A 13,513-nucleotide genomic window follows, 5' to 3' on the forward strand; every position below is an offset into this window, starting at 1 on the left:
CCGCCAGGGAGGCAAGCAAGAAGAGCATCTCTCGGGCAGCCTCAGGGGGAGCCGGCGCCCCTTTAGGCAGGGGAGGCTCCCGCGTGCCATCTCACTTAGAGCTTGAGACACAGCAGTGCTAACGACAGCGTGCCCGTGTGGGTGCGCCCTGTCCCCGGCACACACACCGCCCCAGGGTCCACAGTCACCTGTGAGGAGAGCAGCCCAGGACACGGATTTCCATTCACAAGACGAAGAAAGGACAGCACCGGAGCCCTCAGCCCCCGGAGGCAGAGCTGGCAGGCGGCAGAGCTGGGCCTGGTGCCTCCTCACTGCCTGGGCATGTGGTGTGACCTGACCGTGATGCACAGCAGAACTGTTACCGTTACTCTGGCCACTCAGGCTCTGGGCAAGGTGTGGAGGAGACACAGATTTCTATCTAAATGAGGCCACCGGTGACCGAGGAGCCGCGCCCGTTTAAAGGCCAGGACACAGTACGACCCCATCATAGAGCAGCAGACTTGAGGTGATCCTCAGTGAGGGTCCAGCACAGAGAGAGAAGGACAGCGTGTCTGTAAAGGACGCAGCGAGTGAATGACAGGGAAGCCACCATAGCCACCTGACCTCACTAACACCAGTGGTCAGGTTGTTCAGCAAGATGGAGTCTGACAACCACTCAGTGTGGACACATGTCGGATAGTGGGCCACAGATTGGAGCACATTCTTGACTTAGTGGCCTGGAGGGGCAGTGTGAGAATAAGGAGCACTGGATCCTCCTGGCTTTGTGCTCCACTGTTGACCTTGAGCGTGTGGCTCAGGTTCCCACAGGTTCAGGTCTCCTCAGTAGAGGGCCTGCCACGGTACAGAGAAATCAGGGTTTTAAAATTACAAAAATAGCGTCTCTAGAGCAAAACACATAAGTAATGATAGCCACAGAAAGAAAGGCTTTGCACTGACCGGCTGACCTGCAGCCCGGCAGCAGCGCAGAGCGTCTGGACGTCCAGAGGTGCCTGGGGAGAGGCCCGCTGCTGCTGCAGCCCTGCCGCTTATTTGTGAAGTGAGTGGCCCTCGGGGGTTGGGCTCTTTCAAGACAGGCAGGTGGCCAACCTTGGTACCCGGCCACCCAATGGAAAGAGCAGCCCTATATTAAGTAAATGACCCTGAGAGTTTGGCTAAGCCAGTTGCTAAAAGTGGCACAGCCATATCCGAGCCACGAGCCACTGCCCCTTGCCCTCTGCTGACTTCCAGATGATACCCAGCGAGAACTGGCCCGGGTGATCGTCAACACGGCTTGAGGGTTCGCTCTCTGACGCGAGGAGGGAGATTCTCCAGCTTGAAGAGTGAAGCGGGGCTGCTCCTGGCCACAGCGCCGTCATTTCTGACCCAGGGAACATGCTTTCTCTGCTCCGACACGCCTTCTCTAAGTTCTATGGGATGCTGTTAGTAAGTACCCTCGCCGTCGTTAGCGGCCTCCGTGGCTTTGCTTAGGATGGTTTGTAGGAGGACTCAGGGCTCCTTGGGAGTCAAGCAGGCAGGTCAGTAGCAGGCACCGGGCACAGCCATGGACGCTTGCGACCTTTCGCTTTTCCCTCTCCCCCTCTCCGAGACGCGGCTCTCGGGTGCTTTATGAACGCTCCTTTGCCGTTTTCTTCCTGCTGTTGTGCAGCTTCGAGCCTCTTCTACTTGTTTTTCTTGAAGTTTTGACTTGCAGACTTTCCTGACTGCACAGCATCTGCTTTCTGTCAAATGCTATGTGGCCTCTTCCCCTGAGCCTGCCGCCTTTGGTCACCATCACACGTCGTGGACAGCTGGTCCTGGGGCTCAGGTCTCAGGTGGCCTCCCCATCATCTGTCTGGGCGTGGATTTGGTGGAGCGATTCGGCTTCTGTGGGGCCCGGGGAAGGCAGGCGGGCTGCTGGCTCCCTCCTTCCGCCGGCCCCCTCACTTTGCCTTTCTCCTCCCCTCCTCTTCATGGCCCCTCTCTTCGTTCCTCCTGTTCTCCTCCTCCCCTGAGATCAGGTGCCGGGAGGGGTCTCGGCCCCCTGAAGGTGGGGATGTTGCTCCACGGACCCTCCTGGTTCACCCTCTGGAAAGGCGTCTGACTTAATGGCTCCCTGCTCCTTCATCGCTCTTGTCCCAGCACGGGTGCCCTGTCCCGCTTCTCGTCCTGGGAACAGAGGGCGACTGCATCCGTCACCCCTGCTCAGCAACCCCCGCGAACAGCAGCCAGGAGCCTGGCCCGCCAGCTGCCGCCACTCTCCATCTTCTTGTTCTCTTTTGTAGTATTTTTGTTTTTATTTAGTGTCCCTGTTCTGTGGCCTGTGAGATGGAGAAACGGGTAACTGCGTGAATATCTGCAAAATGCTCGGCACTCTTGTATCCTGCCTTCGCCTCAAACCCACGGAGCTCCCCATCCTTCTGATGGCGAGACACTTGGACCCGAGTCCTCAGGAAATGATACGCAGCTGGTGGCTTGCAAGGGTCACGACCAAGCATGGAGACGCGGGCGCAGCAGATGTGGTCGTGAAGAGCGGTTGCAGGGAGGCTCCTGGGCATGGTGCCCTGAGACCAGTGTGGGAGAGAGGCCAGGGGGGCGATGCAGGGCAGGGCGCCTGACACAGGAATGGCCTCCTGCCGTCTTCACACAGGATCCCATGGGGAGATGGAACCCAGGACGTGGGAGATTCTTGGAGGAAGTGGGTCAAGGTGAAGAGGGGGAAAAGGGCCTGGGCTGGGGTGGTGACAACAGAGGAAGGGAGGCGTCCAGGAGCCTGAGGGCGGCACCTGATGGCCCTCGACAAGGCCAGAGCCCGCTGGCTTCCAGGACTGTCAGAGCTGCCTAGCAGGAGGGAGGCGGCATCAGAGAGGGCTGGCCCCAGAACGAGCGACTCCTCCGTCTCCTAGAAAGTAGAAGCTTCTATTTTACTACTGCATCTGAAAATCCTCCGGACCGTGTGGCATGAACGGTGCGCTGTTGATCACAGACGCTGCATTCTGTTTGGACCCGATTAATCCATTGTTTAAAGTCTTTCTTTAGTGTTCTTGTACAGCTGACAGTTAAGATGTGCATAATGAGCTCCAGAGACATCTGTCCATGACGGGTGCATTGAGTGGACTCTGATATCAGAGATTTCCCTGAAAAAATGAGAAGGGCAGCTCTCTGTCTTCAACCCAAGCACGAGGTGGCCATTTAGGTCTGAGAGAAGCTGCCTGTGGATAGTTATGTCCACTCTCTACTGAAGACGCAGGCCTTCCTGATGGGTGACTGGTCACTCAGGCGGTGGCTAAGCTAGGGTGCTGCCAGCAACTCAGCTCCAGAGCTGAACTGCATGTCCCCTGCCCTGGAGTGGACGTGCTCTTCATCTGCAGAGGGGAGGCCGAAGCTGGAGGAACTGAACTGTGTGCCCGACGATGCTCGAGGCCGTGGGGTCTTCCGGCCTTTGGCCGACAGCCACTCCCAGGGATCTCGAGGGCAGAGTGACGATGTGTGTGGCCCTAAAGGCCTACCGCACTTCCTGCAGCTCAGGTCATGGCGTGTGAGTCGGGCTGCTGCTGGACAGCGTGCTGCCTGCAGTCTCTCCTGGCCTGTCACTCCCTGGGCTCACCCCAGGCCAGCATGCCCTGTGCTAGGAGGACACCAGTTCAGCCCTGTCCCACGCAATGGAAAGTTTTAATGGTTGCTCCCTTATCCTGGCACATTCCCAGGGGAGGGATAGGTGTGAAGAGCCACAGGAGGAGCCCGCGGCCTGGATGTGTGCAGGGGGGCACCTACTTCGTGGGTGTGACATCCACCCCTGGGATCAGCAGAGCTGGAAAATCTAAGCCGGGCAAGCTGGGAGAATCTGAGTCCGTGAGCTGCCCTGGGAAACTGACACTGGCCATCAGTTTCAAGAGCACCCTTCCCTCGGCGTTCTTGTTTAGATCCCCATAAAGTAAATACTGCTCATTTTGCCGTGGGATTCTTAGAACACTTCCTGTCTCAGATCAGGAGACTCCACACACACATCCATGCAGGTACAGTCAGGTCCTCCAGCAGAGATCTCTCCAGGGACAGTTCAGGAGCACCCTGATGGAGTCTCCATCCCAGGGACCCAGCTGAACTTTCACATCAGTTCAGACATGCGTTCTGTTTGGGGAAGGGAAGAGGCCCTTTCAGCAGGACAAGGACAGGGCGTAAACTCAGAAACACCAGGCACGGGGAGCTTTCCCTGGGATAGATGGCTCTGGACTGGCTCCCTCACATGCTCAGACGTGGACTTCAGGAGTGAGGGAGCACTCTGCAGGTCCCCTCGGTGGGAGTCCAGCTGGCCAGACAGTTGTGCTGTTTTCACAGTGTTGTTCAGAGACGTCATGGAGGCAAGGGCCAAGGGTATTTTTATTCAACAGAAACGTTTAGCCCTGCGCCCTGACCACGTCTGCAGGGAAGGGTACCTCAGCAGACACCCTTCTCAGGAAACGTAGGTCACTTAGAAGAAACCACCAGCGTTGGAAGTCAGCCAGTGCAAGCGGCCCCCACCCATACCCCAGGTAGCTGCATCTTTCAGAAACAGATGTGGTTCCTGGCCCACCGGCATAGAGACCATTTTTCCTCCAAGGGTATCCTCGGCCCAGAGCAGCAGCTGAATGTGAATGTGTCAGGAAGACTCAGCAAAATCAAGATGCCACCCCAAAATCAAGATGCTGAGCAGGGAGCAGGTTGTGCTACCACGGATGGAGGCCATGCTCTGTGTGGGCCCCGGGGCTGCAGTCTAGCCTGCACGAGCATGCTTCCCTGAGCAGGCGGAGGTGGGCAGAGGGGAGAGGCTGGCAGGGCTCTGTGCCCAGCCAGCTTGTCCAGGGTGTTGAGGCTCTGCAGGGAAACTGGAGCTGGTCCTCCGCTGCAGCTGGCCACAGCACGTGAAGCACCCTGCGCTCCTGTGCGCTGGCAGTGGGTACAGAGCTGGGGCTCGCACTCCTTCCCTGCTGAGTCCTGTGGCTTTGGCTCTCTCCAGGTTCCACCTTCTGGCATCCCTCTGAATCCCAGTGGCTCCTTACTCTGGGTTTACATCCAAGTTCTCCTCCTGGCCATGGCTTCCCAGGGCTCAGGGTGTGTGCACATATGCATGTCTGAACGTGTGTGAATGTGTGTGCAGCTGCGTCTACACATGTGTGCACTCTCGTCTGCTTGTGCTTTTGGATGCTGGCGTGTGTCCTGAGCTCTCAGGACACCCTGACCCCTGCTGCTGCTGACCCGTTCCCTCCTGCCCTTTCAGTTCCAACCCTGTTTCTCCCCAGTTGTGACAAACAAACCCCATGCAAGGTCTCCTCTCAGATGAACAACCCGTGACACCAGCAAACTCAGCAGAGCTCTCTGGACCTCAGGTTTCCATCTGGAGAGAGGAGCTGGGCTAAAATCCAGGTCCTTTAGAGAACTGGCACTCGGATCCCCACCTAAGAGCTGACCTGACACAAAGGGCCAAGCTGTGTGCGGGCTCCCTCTAACTCCACATAACCCCTGTGGTTCTTGGGAGAGAGGCACAGCTATTGTCCCATCTCGTGGACAGGGACACTGAGGTGCAAGAGGTCGTGGGCGAGTGTGTGCGGCTGGTCTCCTGAGCAGGGTCGTGTGGCTCTGCTTCCCCAGCCTCTCCGGGCTGCGTTCCTGCCGTGCAGCCCTGCCACCTGCCTCGGCGAGGTCCTGCAGCTCTTCTGCCTTTCCACTGTGCCCTCCACCCGCTGCCATCAAGTCCCACTGCCCCAGTGTCTGCAGAGCCCATGGGGCTGCTGGGCCCTGGGCCCACGCTGCGCCTTCCCACCCCAAATGCTGGTTGGCGGCTTTTCCTCAGGGAGTTAGGGTTGGGTTGAGTCGGGTCGGGATGCCTTCCGGTCTCCTCCTGCTTCCAGTGTCTGAGAGCCTCCTCTGTGGCTGTGTGATCCCAGGGGTTCTGGTGGAGGCAGTTTTGATGTCACAGACAACAGGCAGACCCAAGGGCAGGCGCCCGGAGTGGCGTTCCTGAGCTACAGACACAAAGGATGCTGTGCCCGTTTCAACATTCCTGAATCAAGCCCGCCTGGGTGTTCTGTCTGCTCTTCAGCAGAGAAGATCCCAGGTGAGGACCTGGGCCAAGGACAGTGACTGGATTCACACAGCCCAGATAACCCAGACTGTCTCGACAAAAACGGCACGGAGGTCGGTCGAATCCCGGTGGAGCTGTAGACTCTCGGGAAGGCTTCCCTCCAAGCCACCCCTCTTCTCTTCCGCACTGGTGGAGAAAGCCATCACACGTCCTTTCTGCATGACTGCTCAGGCAGGTGACCCTGCGAACCTGCCAATCGACAGCACTCCTGCCCTCAGTACAGTGCCCGGTTCCTCGTGTGGCCACGGTGAGAGCCCTGGCTGGACCTCGCATCAGGAGCTACGAGACACGGCCACTATGCAGTGCCCTTGCTGCTGGCACACAGCAGGAGCTGGACCAGAGGTGGCCGCTGCTGTGACCCACGTAGCCCTCGCTGCTCGAGGGGCTGGAGACAGGGGCTGAGGAACTGCTGCCCTACAGGGAGTCCCGTCGGACTCTGGTGTGGGCGCGCACAGTGGGGCAGGGACTCCGGAGGTCGTGCTCATGCCTGGAACTGAAGCTTGTGCTCCGGCTCCACTCCCTGCGCTGGATGCGCCCACCCAGTGAGGGGCTGCGCCTGCACCAGCTCCCGGGCGCGTCGGGCTGCTGCGCGGGTCTGCACCCATCCTTACTGCCGGCAGTAAGCCTCGCTCCCAGCGACCGACAGCGGCTGCGACCCGCTCCTGGCAACAGGGCAGCGGGACTGGCTCACCTAAGCACAGGGTGGCTCTCGGGTGAGGGCAGGCGTGGATCTGCCAAGTGCCACCCTCTCTGCCTACAGGTCTGGCCGGCCCCTGGGGGACCCCAGCTTCTCCGTAGTCCCTCCCCTGATATTGTACAGCAAAACCCTCACGGCCCCTTCAGCTCTGCCTGGCCTCTGTCCTGCCCTGACCACTCTAGAGCAGCACCGTCCCTATGGCCGCCAGAGCACACAGAGCGCCCGAGGACGCGTTGCCAGTCAGGCCCTCTCCCGTGCCGCCAGGCAGCTGCCTCTCCCTCCGCCTCTCAGACGCCTGCCGCACAGGCTGGCCTCCCCGCTGCAGGGCTCAAAACTGCACCTTCTCGTCCGTGACCCTCAGTCTGCAGGCCCTGACGGCACCCTCGCCTCCACGGTGATGTGGGGACACAGACTTCCCTACACGTGCAGCTGTTGGCGAAGGAAAGCACAGCGACAGGGAAGTGTGTGGGCCTAGATCGTCCTCGGGGACCATCCGTGTACTCCAAAGGAGATCCAGCGTCTCAGACGGCCACATACGTGACCATAGAATTCAAGCTAGTAAGGCAAATCGATCACATAAACTCATAAAACGAACCGTGTTCTCACATCTCTGGGATGGAGGGAGGGTGATCCATAGATTCTAAGGGACTCCGGGAAGCAAACGTCCTGACTCCTGCCCCGCTGGTACCTACCTGGAGGTGCACGGTTACCTCTCTGGCCTGCGTGGTGTTTCTCCTGTGGAGACCACAGCTGCATGCCATCCGCGGTGCTGAGGGCGCTGGGGTCTCGGGCTCTGCAGCCTGCAGTGCTCTGTGCTGCAGAGGTGCGTCCCAGTGGTCATTGCCACCGAGGGGCGTGTTCTGTCTTAAGCCTCTGCCTGCGGGTGACACTGCGGCCCCAGGGAGTCATATTGCCCGTGTGAAGCCTGATCCCAGGTGGAAGCTGAGAGGGGCTGGCCTGATGCCCGTGACCTCGGGGTCGCCTTCGAAAGGAAGAGTGAGACCGAGGCTGCTGCTGGTCAACTCGCCTGTCCTTTCTCAGCTCCTCCTGTCACTCTTTCACTTTCCAGACGCAGGGTGATTTGGCTAAAACGCATAGCTGTAAAGAGCTGCAGGACTGCAAGGCTTGTGGGAGCTGATCCGAGTCATAGGCTCGTCTTTTGATCTGGCTGAGGACCTGGGAGACGGGGCAACCCGCGATGCTCAGGAAGCACAGAGGAGGCCACTGAAACGCAAGGAATCACCACTCACTGGGGACTCTGAGTTGAGGGGAGCACTTCCCGGCAGCTTCCAGACTCAGCTCCTCCCCGTCATGCAGGACCTGGCCTCTCCTGGGTTTCTGCCCTGAATTTGCTCTTGGTGACCTCTTCCCCACACCAGGGCCCAGCGATTGGGACTTGACCCCACAGCAGGCCTCCCAGAATCCTATAGTTTGAATGTTTAAAATTAAATTCTTAATTCTAACTTTTGGGTAATCCAGAAACAACCTCCCTCCTTATTTTCAAGGTAAAAACAACAACATTAATGCCCGTCCAGGTTGGTCATCACACCGACAGGATCGGGAGTGCCCCACTGAGAGGTCTTCGCCTTCTGCTGCCCCTTCGACCTCAGTGCTCCAGTTTCTCAGTTCAGGCAGACCCGACTTGCTAGGTGTCAGCTTACGGCTTTCCCCTCATGTTGTAAGTCTGGGACTATCTGCACCTACTTTATGGTGGTGCAAAAGCAGTCAGCGTTCAGTAGAAACCGTACTTTGAATTCTGAATTTGGGTCTCTTCTGGGGCTGGAAATGTGTGGTTCCATCTTCCCGTGATGCTGCACGGAGCAGCTTTGGCTCCCAGGCGGCTGGGATCCCCCCACCATGAACTGTGTTGCTGAGCACCAGGCTCGCAGGAGAGGTGTGCCCCGTGAGTCCGTGTGTCTGCAGCTTACCGTGCTAGACGTGGGGGTTAGCCAGACGTAGCTCCCTAAGTGGGGAGCGCCTGTACCGGGGGCTCTGCCTCCCGCGTGGAAGCCAGGTCCTCCTGCTCCTTCTGGGAGGCCTCACAAGCTGCCCGCCCACCCCTCAGCACTGGCTGAGCTCCACTGAGGCCCGGCCGCCCTCCTGCACTGGCTGTGACTGGGACTGCTGGAGCCAAGTACGGCAGTGCCTGGACAGAGGTACAGGGGGAGGCCTCTCAGCCTCCCCTCCCGGGGGCAGGCGGCCCCAGGACGGGTTTGCCCTGAGCGCAGGGAGGCTAGACAGGGTCTTGTCCTTTCAGTCGTCCTCGTCACAGGTCTGCGTGCTAGGAGACTCCTCCGCACTCTTCTTAGCTTCTTCTTTCCTTTTTGGGCCTCAGCGGCCGTATTTAAGCCCAGGAGTGAGCCTTCCTCCTCCCGATTGTCTCCATCCCCGTCAGCCTGTGATTGTGTGGCTGTGGCACCAGGGTCCCTCTAGGCTGTCAGCTCTCCCCTCCCCGGGCTCCATCTGCTGCCTGGAGGTCACCATGTGTTCGTAGTTACAGAAGGCGACTGGCCAGCCCTGACCGGGGACTTCACCTGCTCCCAGTGGAAGGTGCGGTGCTCCACCCACAAGTCCCAGTGCAGCCTCTCGAGCTCAGAAACAGCCCACTGTGCTCCTCCCTGTGCTGGCCGAGACTCTGAGGAGGGAACCCGTTCTTGCCATTGTCTTCCTTCCCAGGCTCATCACCAGGCACCCTTTCATCCCCTCCCTCTGTCCTCTGGAGGCCACCACAGGAGCATCTCGCCTACGCCCACACAGAACTTGCAACCCAGACTGCTCTGCCCCAGGCGCACACCGTGAGCCCCAAATCCCGAGGCTGAGGCCCCTGTGCCCTGCTGTGCTCTCTGGCTTTGCCACGGAGCTCCCTGGGCACTTGCTGCCTATTCTCAGGCACGTGTGGTATTGGCTGCGGGCGTCGCTGTGAAAGTCTCTGCCTTTGCCAATTTCCTTCCGTCGGTGACTCCCGGCCCTTCACGGCACGGTGAACCGTGTTTGGTATTCAAGCGACACATGAGCCCTTCACCAAAAGCAGTTCGCATCTGGCCGAGGCCAATGCCCCTCTGTCCCTTCAGCGCCCTATTGCCTGGGGGTCGGAGGCAGGAGAGGCTGGCGGAGGGTTCCAGGGATACAGGGCCGCAGGAGTGAGGGGTGGAAGGGAAGGCGCTGGGAGAGCCCTTCTTCCTCTTCCTTTCTGTTCCCCTTCAAATGAAAGCTGTCCCCAACGGGCTGTGCCTCTCAGATGCCAGGGCCTCTGCCCACCCGCCCTCCAGGGTGCGGCCTTCTCTCCACCTTCTGTGTCCCTGTTAGCGTAGGCTTTCCCAGGAAGACGGATTCCAAGCATCTTCTTTGTGCTCATCATCCTCGTTCTGGCTCGCAGTCCACGTCTTTGAAGTGGGACTCTTCTCACGTCCATAAGTAGCTTCTGAACACATTCCTAGATTTCCTAGTTGGGGTTTCCTCATTTCCAAATCCTCTCCTCACCCACTTCCTTCCAAACACGTCAGTCAATTGCTCCGATTGCTCTCCTGCCTGCGGGGTTCCAGGTCCTGCCCCCTCGGACAGGTCCACCACTCCAGGGACCCTCCTCCCTGCCCTGATGGGCAGTCCTACTGTTTATCACCATCCAGGAGAAAATGGTACCCTTCCCAGCTACCGTTCCCACATCTGCCTGGTTCGGCCTGTCTGTAGCCAGGCACTGGATGCTGCAGAGTGCCACCTGACACGTTCAAAACTCCTCTGTCCCCAAGGTCAGAGACTCCTTCAAAGAGAAGCCTTCCTATTTTCTGCAAATAACTCCTGAACACATTATGTGGCTTTCTTATTTTAAAATAACTGGTTTGCCAACATAGATGACTATAAAGGACGGTGCTGGGGAGGACCCCACTTCCATGACTTTCAGCCTCTTCAGAGTCCAAGAGCACCAGTTCCAACACCCACAGGGCGTAGCCCTTCCTGGCCCGGCTGACTCTGAGGCCAGGCCCTGGAGAACCTTCGCTGAGGACCAAAGACTGAGGCTTGGCTCCGTGCTGGTCTCGTGGTTACTATCCAGCACAGCACGTTGGGTCTCTGGGGAGCCTGAAGATGTCTCACAGCAGATGGCAAGGACACCGAGCAGGGCTCGTGCTGCTGAGCGTCAGCTGAGTTCGGGGTTTGCAAACCCTAGTGCTGCTTGTGCCTCCTCAGCCCTGGGGCTGTCTCCCAGCCAGACAGCAACTGGCACCATTAGCTCAGGCCAGACACTCCGGAGGCTGGGTCTGCAGACCTGTGTGGAGTCACAAGAGGCTCAGAGACCACCCCAGCCGTGGGGTCTCATCCCACAGGGTCCTCATCAGGGTGGTCAGGCAGCACAGACTCCTACAGCCTGGTCTGTGGGCTCCTCCTCTTAAGGCTGCTATGGAGGGGACACTGAGGGGTGATGTGTCTCCTCAGCAGAGAGCCCCAGCTCTGCAGCCCGCTCCGGCCCCTTCCAGGTGTGTGCGTGTGGAGGAGGGAGGCTGGGCACGCAGGACGCTGAGGAGGTCCCTTTGCCAGTGTTCACACATGGCCCAGGGCATAGGCACTGCCGCACATGGGGCTGCCCAGCGGAGTGGCAATTAGCTGTCCTGTACGCAGCCGGATGGGACGAGGCCGCAGGGAGGGAGGCGGCAGCTCTGGGAAGGGCTCCAGCACCCACCCTCATCTGCAGCAGCATCCCCCCCAACACCCACCAATCCAGGTTAAAGTCGGGACAGGGAGGGGCAGAGGCCCAGGATGACGGCCCCACTAACCTGTCCACCAAGGTGGCTTTCAAGGGGCGATATCCGAAAGGGGCGAGGATTTCTGTCCCCTCCATGTGCAGAAGCAGCAGGCTTCCTGAGAGGAAAGGGGACAGCAGCGACGGAGGGTGCCGGGTTCAGCAAGACTGCACGGTGCCGTGAAGTCGGCCTCTCTCCCCAAAAGGGAGGTGGTGCTCCTGCAGGGGAGTCAGCAGTGAAGTGGGCGGCTCGGTGGGATGTGGAAGCAGGGAGACCGGAGGGAAGCGCCGGAGTCGCTGCCTGTGGACAGGGCATGTTTCCTGCCTCCGCTGCATCCCTGGGCCCAGAGGGAGTTTGACGACCTCCTGCCTCGGGTGGTTCCTGCTCGGAGGGAAACCCAGGAAAGAGCCAAGTGCCCTGCCCTTGAGCTTCGTCGTGCTTGCTGCCTGTGCTTCTCGTGCATGGCTCCTCTCTGCGGGCCTGCCGGTCTTCCCCGGGCTTTGCACGGGTTTGTTTTCTCCCACGACCTCTGTGTCCTCCACCGTCCTGTACCTGCTGGCAGGTGCTTCCCGGTCACTGCTGGTTCTTTAATCTCCACCGAAACACGTCCACCGTGATTCTTGTGTTTGTAAATGTCTTTCCAGACTATAGGACACACCCGAGTCCCCAACCCCAGCAGGGACTGGCAGGACACAGAGAACCTGGGCTGTGCATGTGCCCTGATTTGTGAGATGGGTCAGGAGGTCTCAGACCCCGGGCTCCTCGCTCCCCGCAGAGGATCTGAACTCCAGTGACTGTGCCACACCCGACACCTCTGGGCTGTTGGCCCATGTGAGCTAGAGAACCTGCTGCACCCGGTGCCTGGCTTTAGCCTGGCTTGCTGGAGGCCAGCCAGCCACACACTGTCCCCCTCTGCCCTTCCTCCTTCCATCTGCTTTAATGATGTAAAAATACCTTTTATTTTCAATCCTATTTTAGATATTAAATATGCCTTTAGTGACATCAGAGGATGTTCCTGGCCCTTGTTTTGAGTTCAGGGTCAGTTAGCACCTAGGTCACATCTGTTAGTCATGACAAAACTTCCTACCTGAGTCACAGTGGCTTCCTCATTAGACAGCCCAATGGCTTTACCTGTTCCCCGTCCCCTCCTGGGTCCTCCTCACTCCCTGACTCCTCCTTGACCCTGTGGGCTCCCTGACCTCCTTGGCCATAGCTGATCCCTGTCCCCTCCTGGGTCCTTCTTGCCCCTGTCCCCTCCTCTGCATTCCCTGGTGGTCACACTGAGGCACCTCCTCCGGTATGTGGACACAGAGAATCACGTTGCCCTCTGAGACGTAACCTGCTAATGTTCCCACACAGGACGTATGATTCATTGCCCATCAGGGAGAGCGAGAGAGTTCCTAAGCGTGGGAGGAAAGCTGGATACTGTGAGGGCGAGTCTGCCTGTGACCCGATGGGCACATCTGTGTCTTTCCAGTGTCAAAGTTTGTTGATTAATGACAAATTCACAGACTGCATGGCTTCCGTCAGCTTCCATTCATTGAGTGCTCATGGTTCCTGTGATACCAGGATCACGGCAGGTTCTTTATTCCACTTCAGTCATGACTACCAGCACCTCTAACACTCCAGGAACACATCACACGCTACACAGCTGGTGTCAGTCACAGATGGTTAAGAAGGGTCGACAGGGTTTGCCGAGGCAGAAGGCTGGCTGAGAGCCGATCTAGGCCCAAAGTCACGGGGGAGGTCGGATGGGGTCGCCACGCTGGAGGAGCAGGGGCAGGTGTGGAGTTGCTCACACTGCAGCACTTGCTCAGGGAGGATGTCCAGATGGCTGGCGGTTTCCACACACCCTGAATCAGGCCAGGGGACAGAGTGGAGCTGAAGCCTGGCAGATGGAGGGGGACGTTCCTTGGCTGTTGGCAGACCTTGCGACAGGTTCGGACAGCCTCGCAGGATGCTGGGTGGGTGTGTGCTGCTGGGACTCTT

The 13,513-nt window shown here is 58.8% G+C and overlaps 1 protein-coding gene across 2 annotated transcripts in view; it reads left to right on the top strand.

Moving 5' to 3' along the window:
• Rps6ka2 (ribosomal protein S6 kinase A2) overlaps positions 1-13,513 on the top strand; it is a 240,409-nt gene that overhangs the window by 45,613 nt on the left and 181,283 nt on the right. Inside the window, exon 1 of one of the 2 annotated variants that reach the window (XM_047557791.1) lies at positions 1,248-1,422. The exons of the other annotated variant lie outside the window; for it this stretch is intronic. Coding sequence (XP_047413747.1) covers positions 1,372-1,422 — 51 coding nt within the window. The 5' untranslated portion in view covers positions 1,248-1,371. Of the gene's footprint in view, positions 1-1,247; positions 1,423-13,513 lie in introns of those variants that run through there. 2 annotated transcript variants of the gene reach the window in all.

Source organism: Sciurus carolinensis, chromosome 7 (genome assembly GCF_902686445.1).
Source record: "Sciurus carolinensis chromosome 7, mSciCar1.2, whole genome shotgun sequence".
NCBI classification, from domain to species: domain Eukaryota; kingdom Metazoa; phylum Chordata; class Mammalia; order Rodentia; family Sciuridae; genus Sciurus; species Sciurus carolinensis.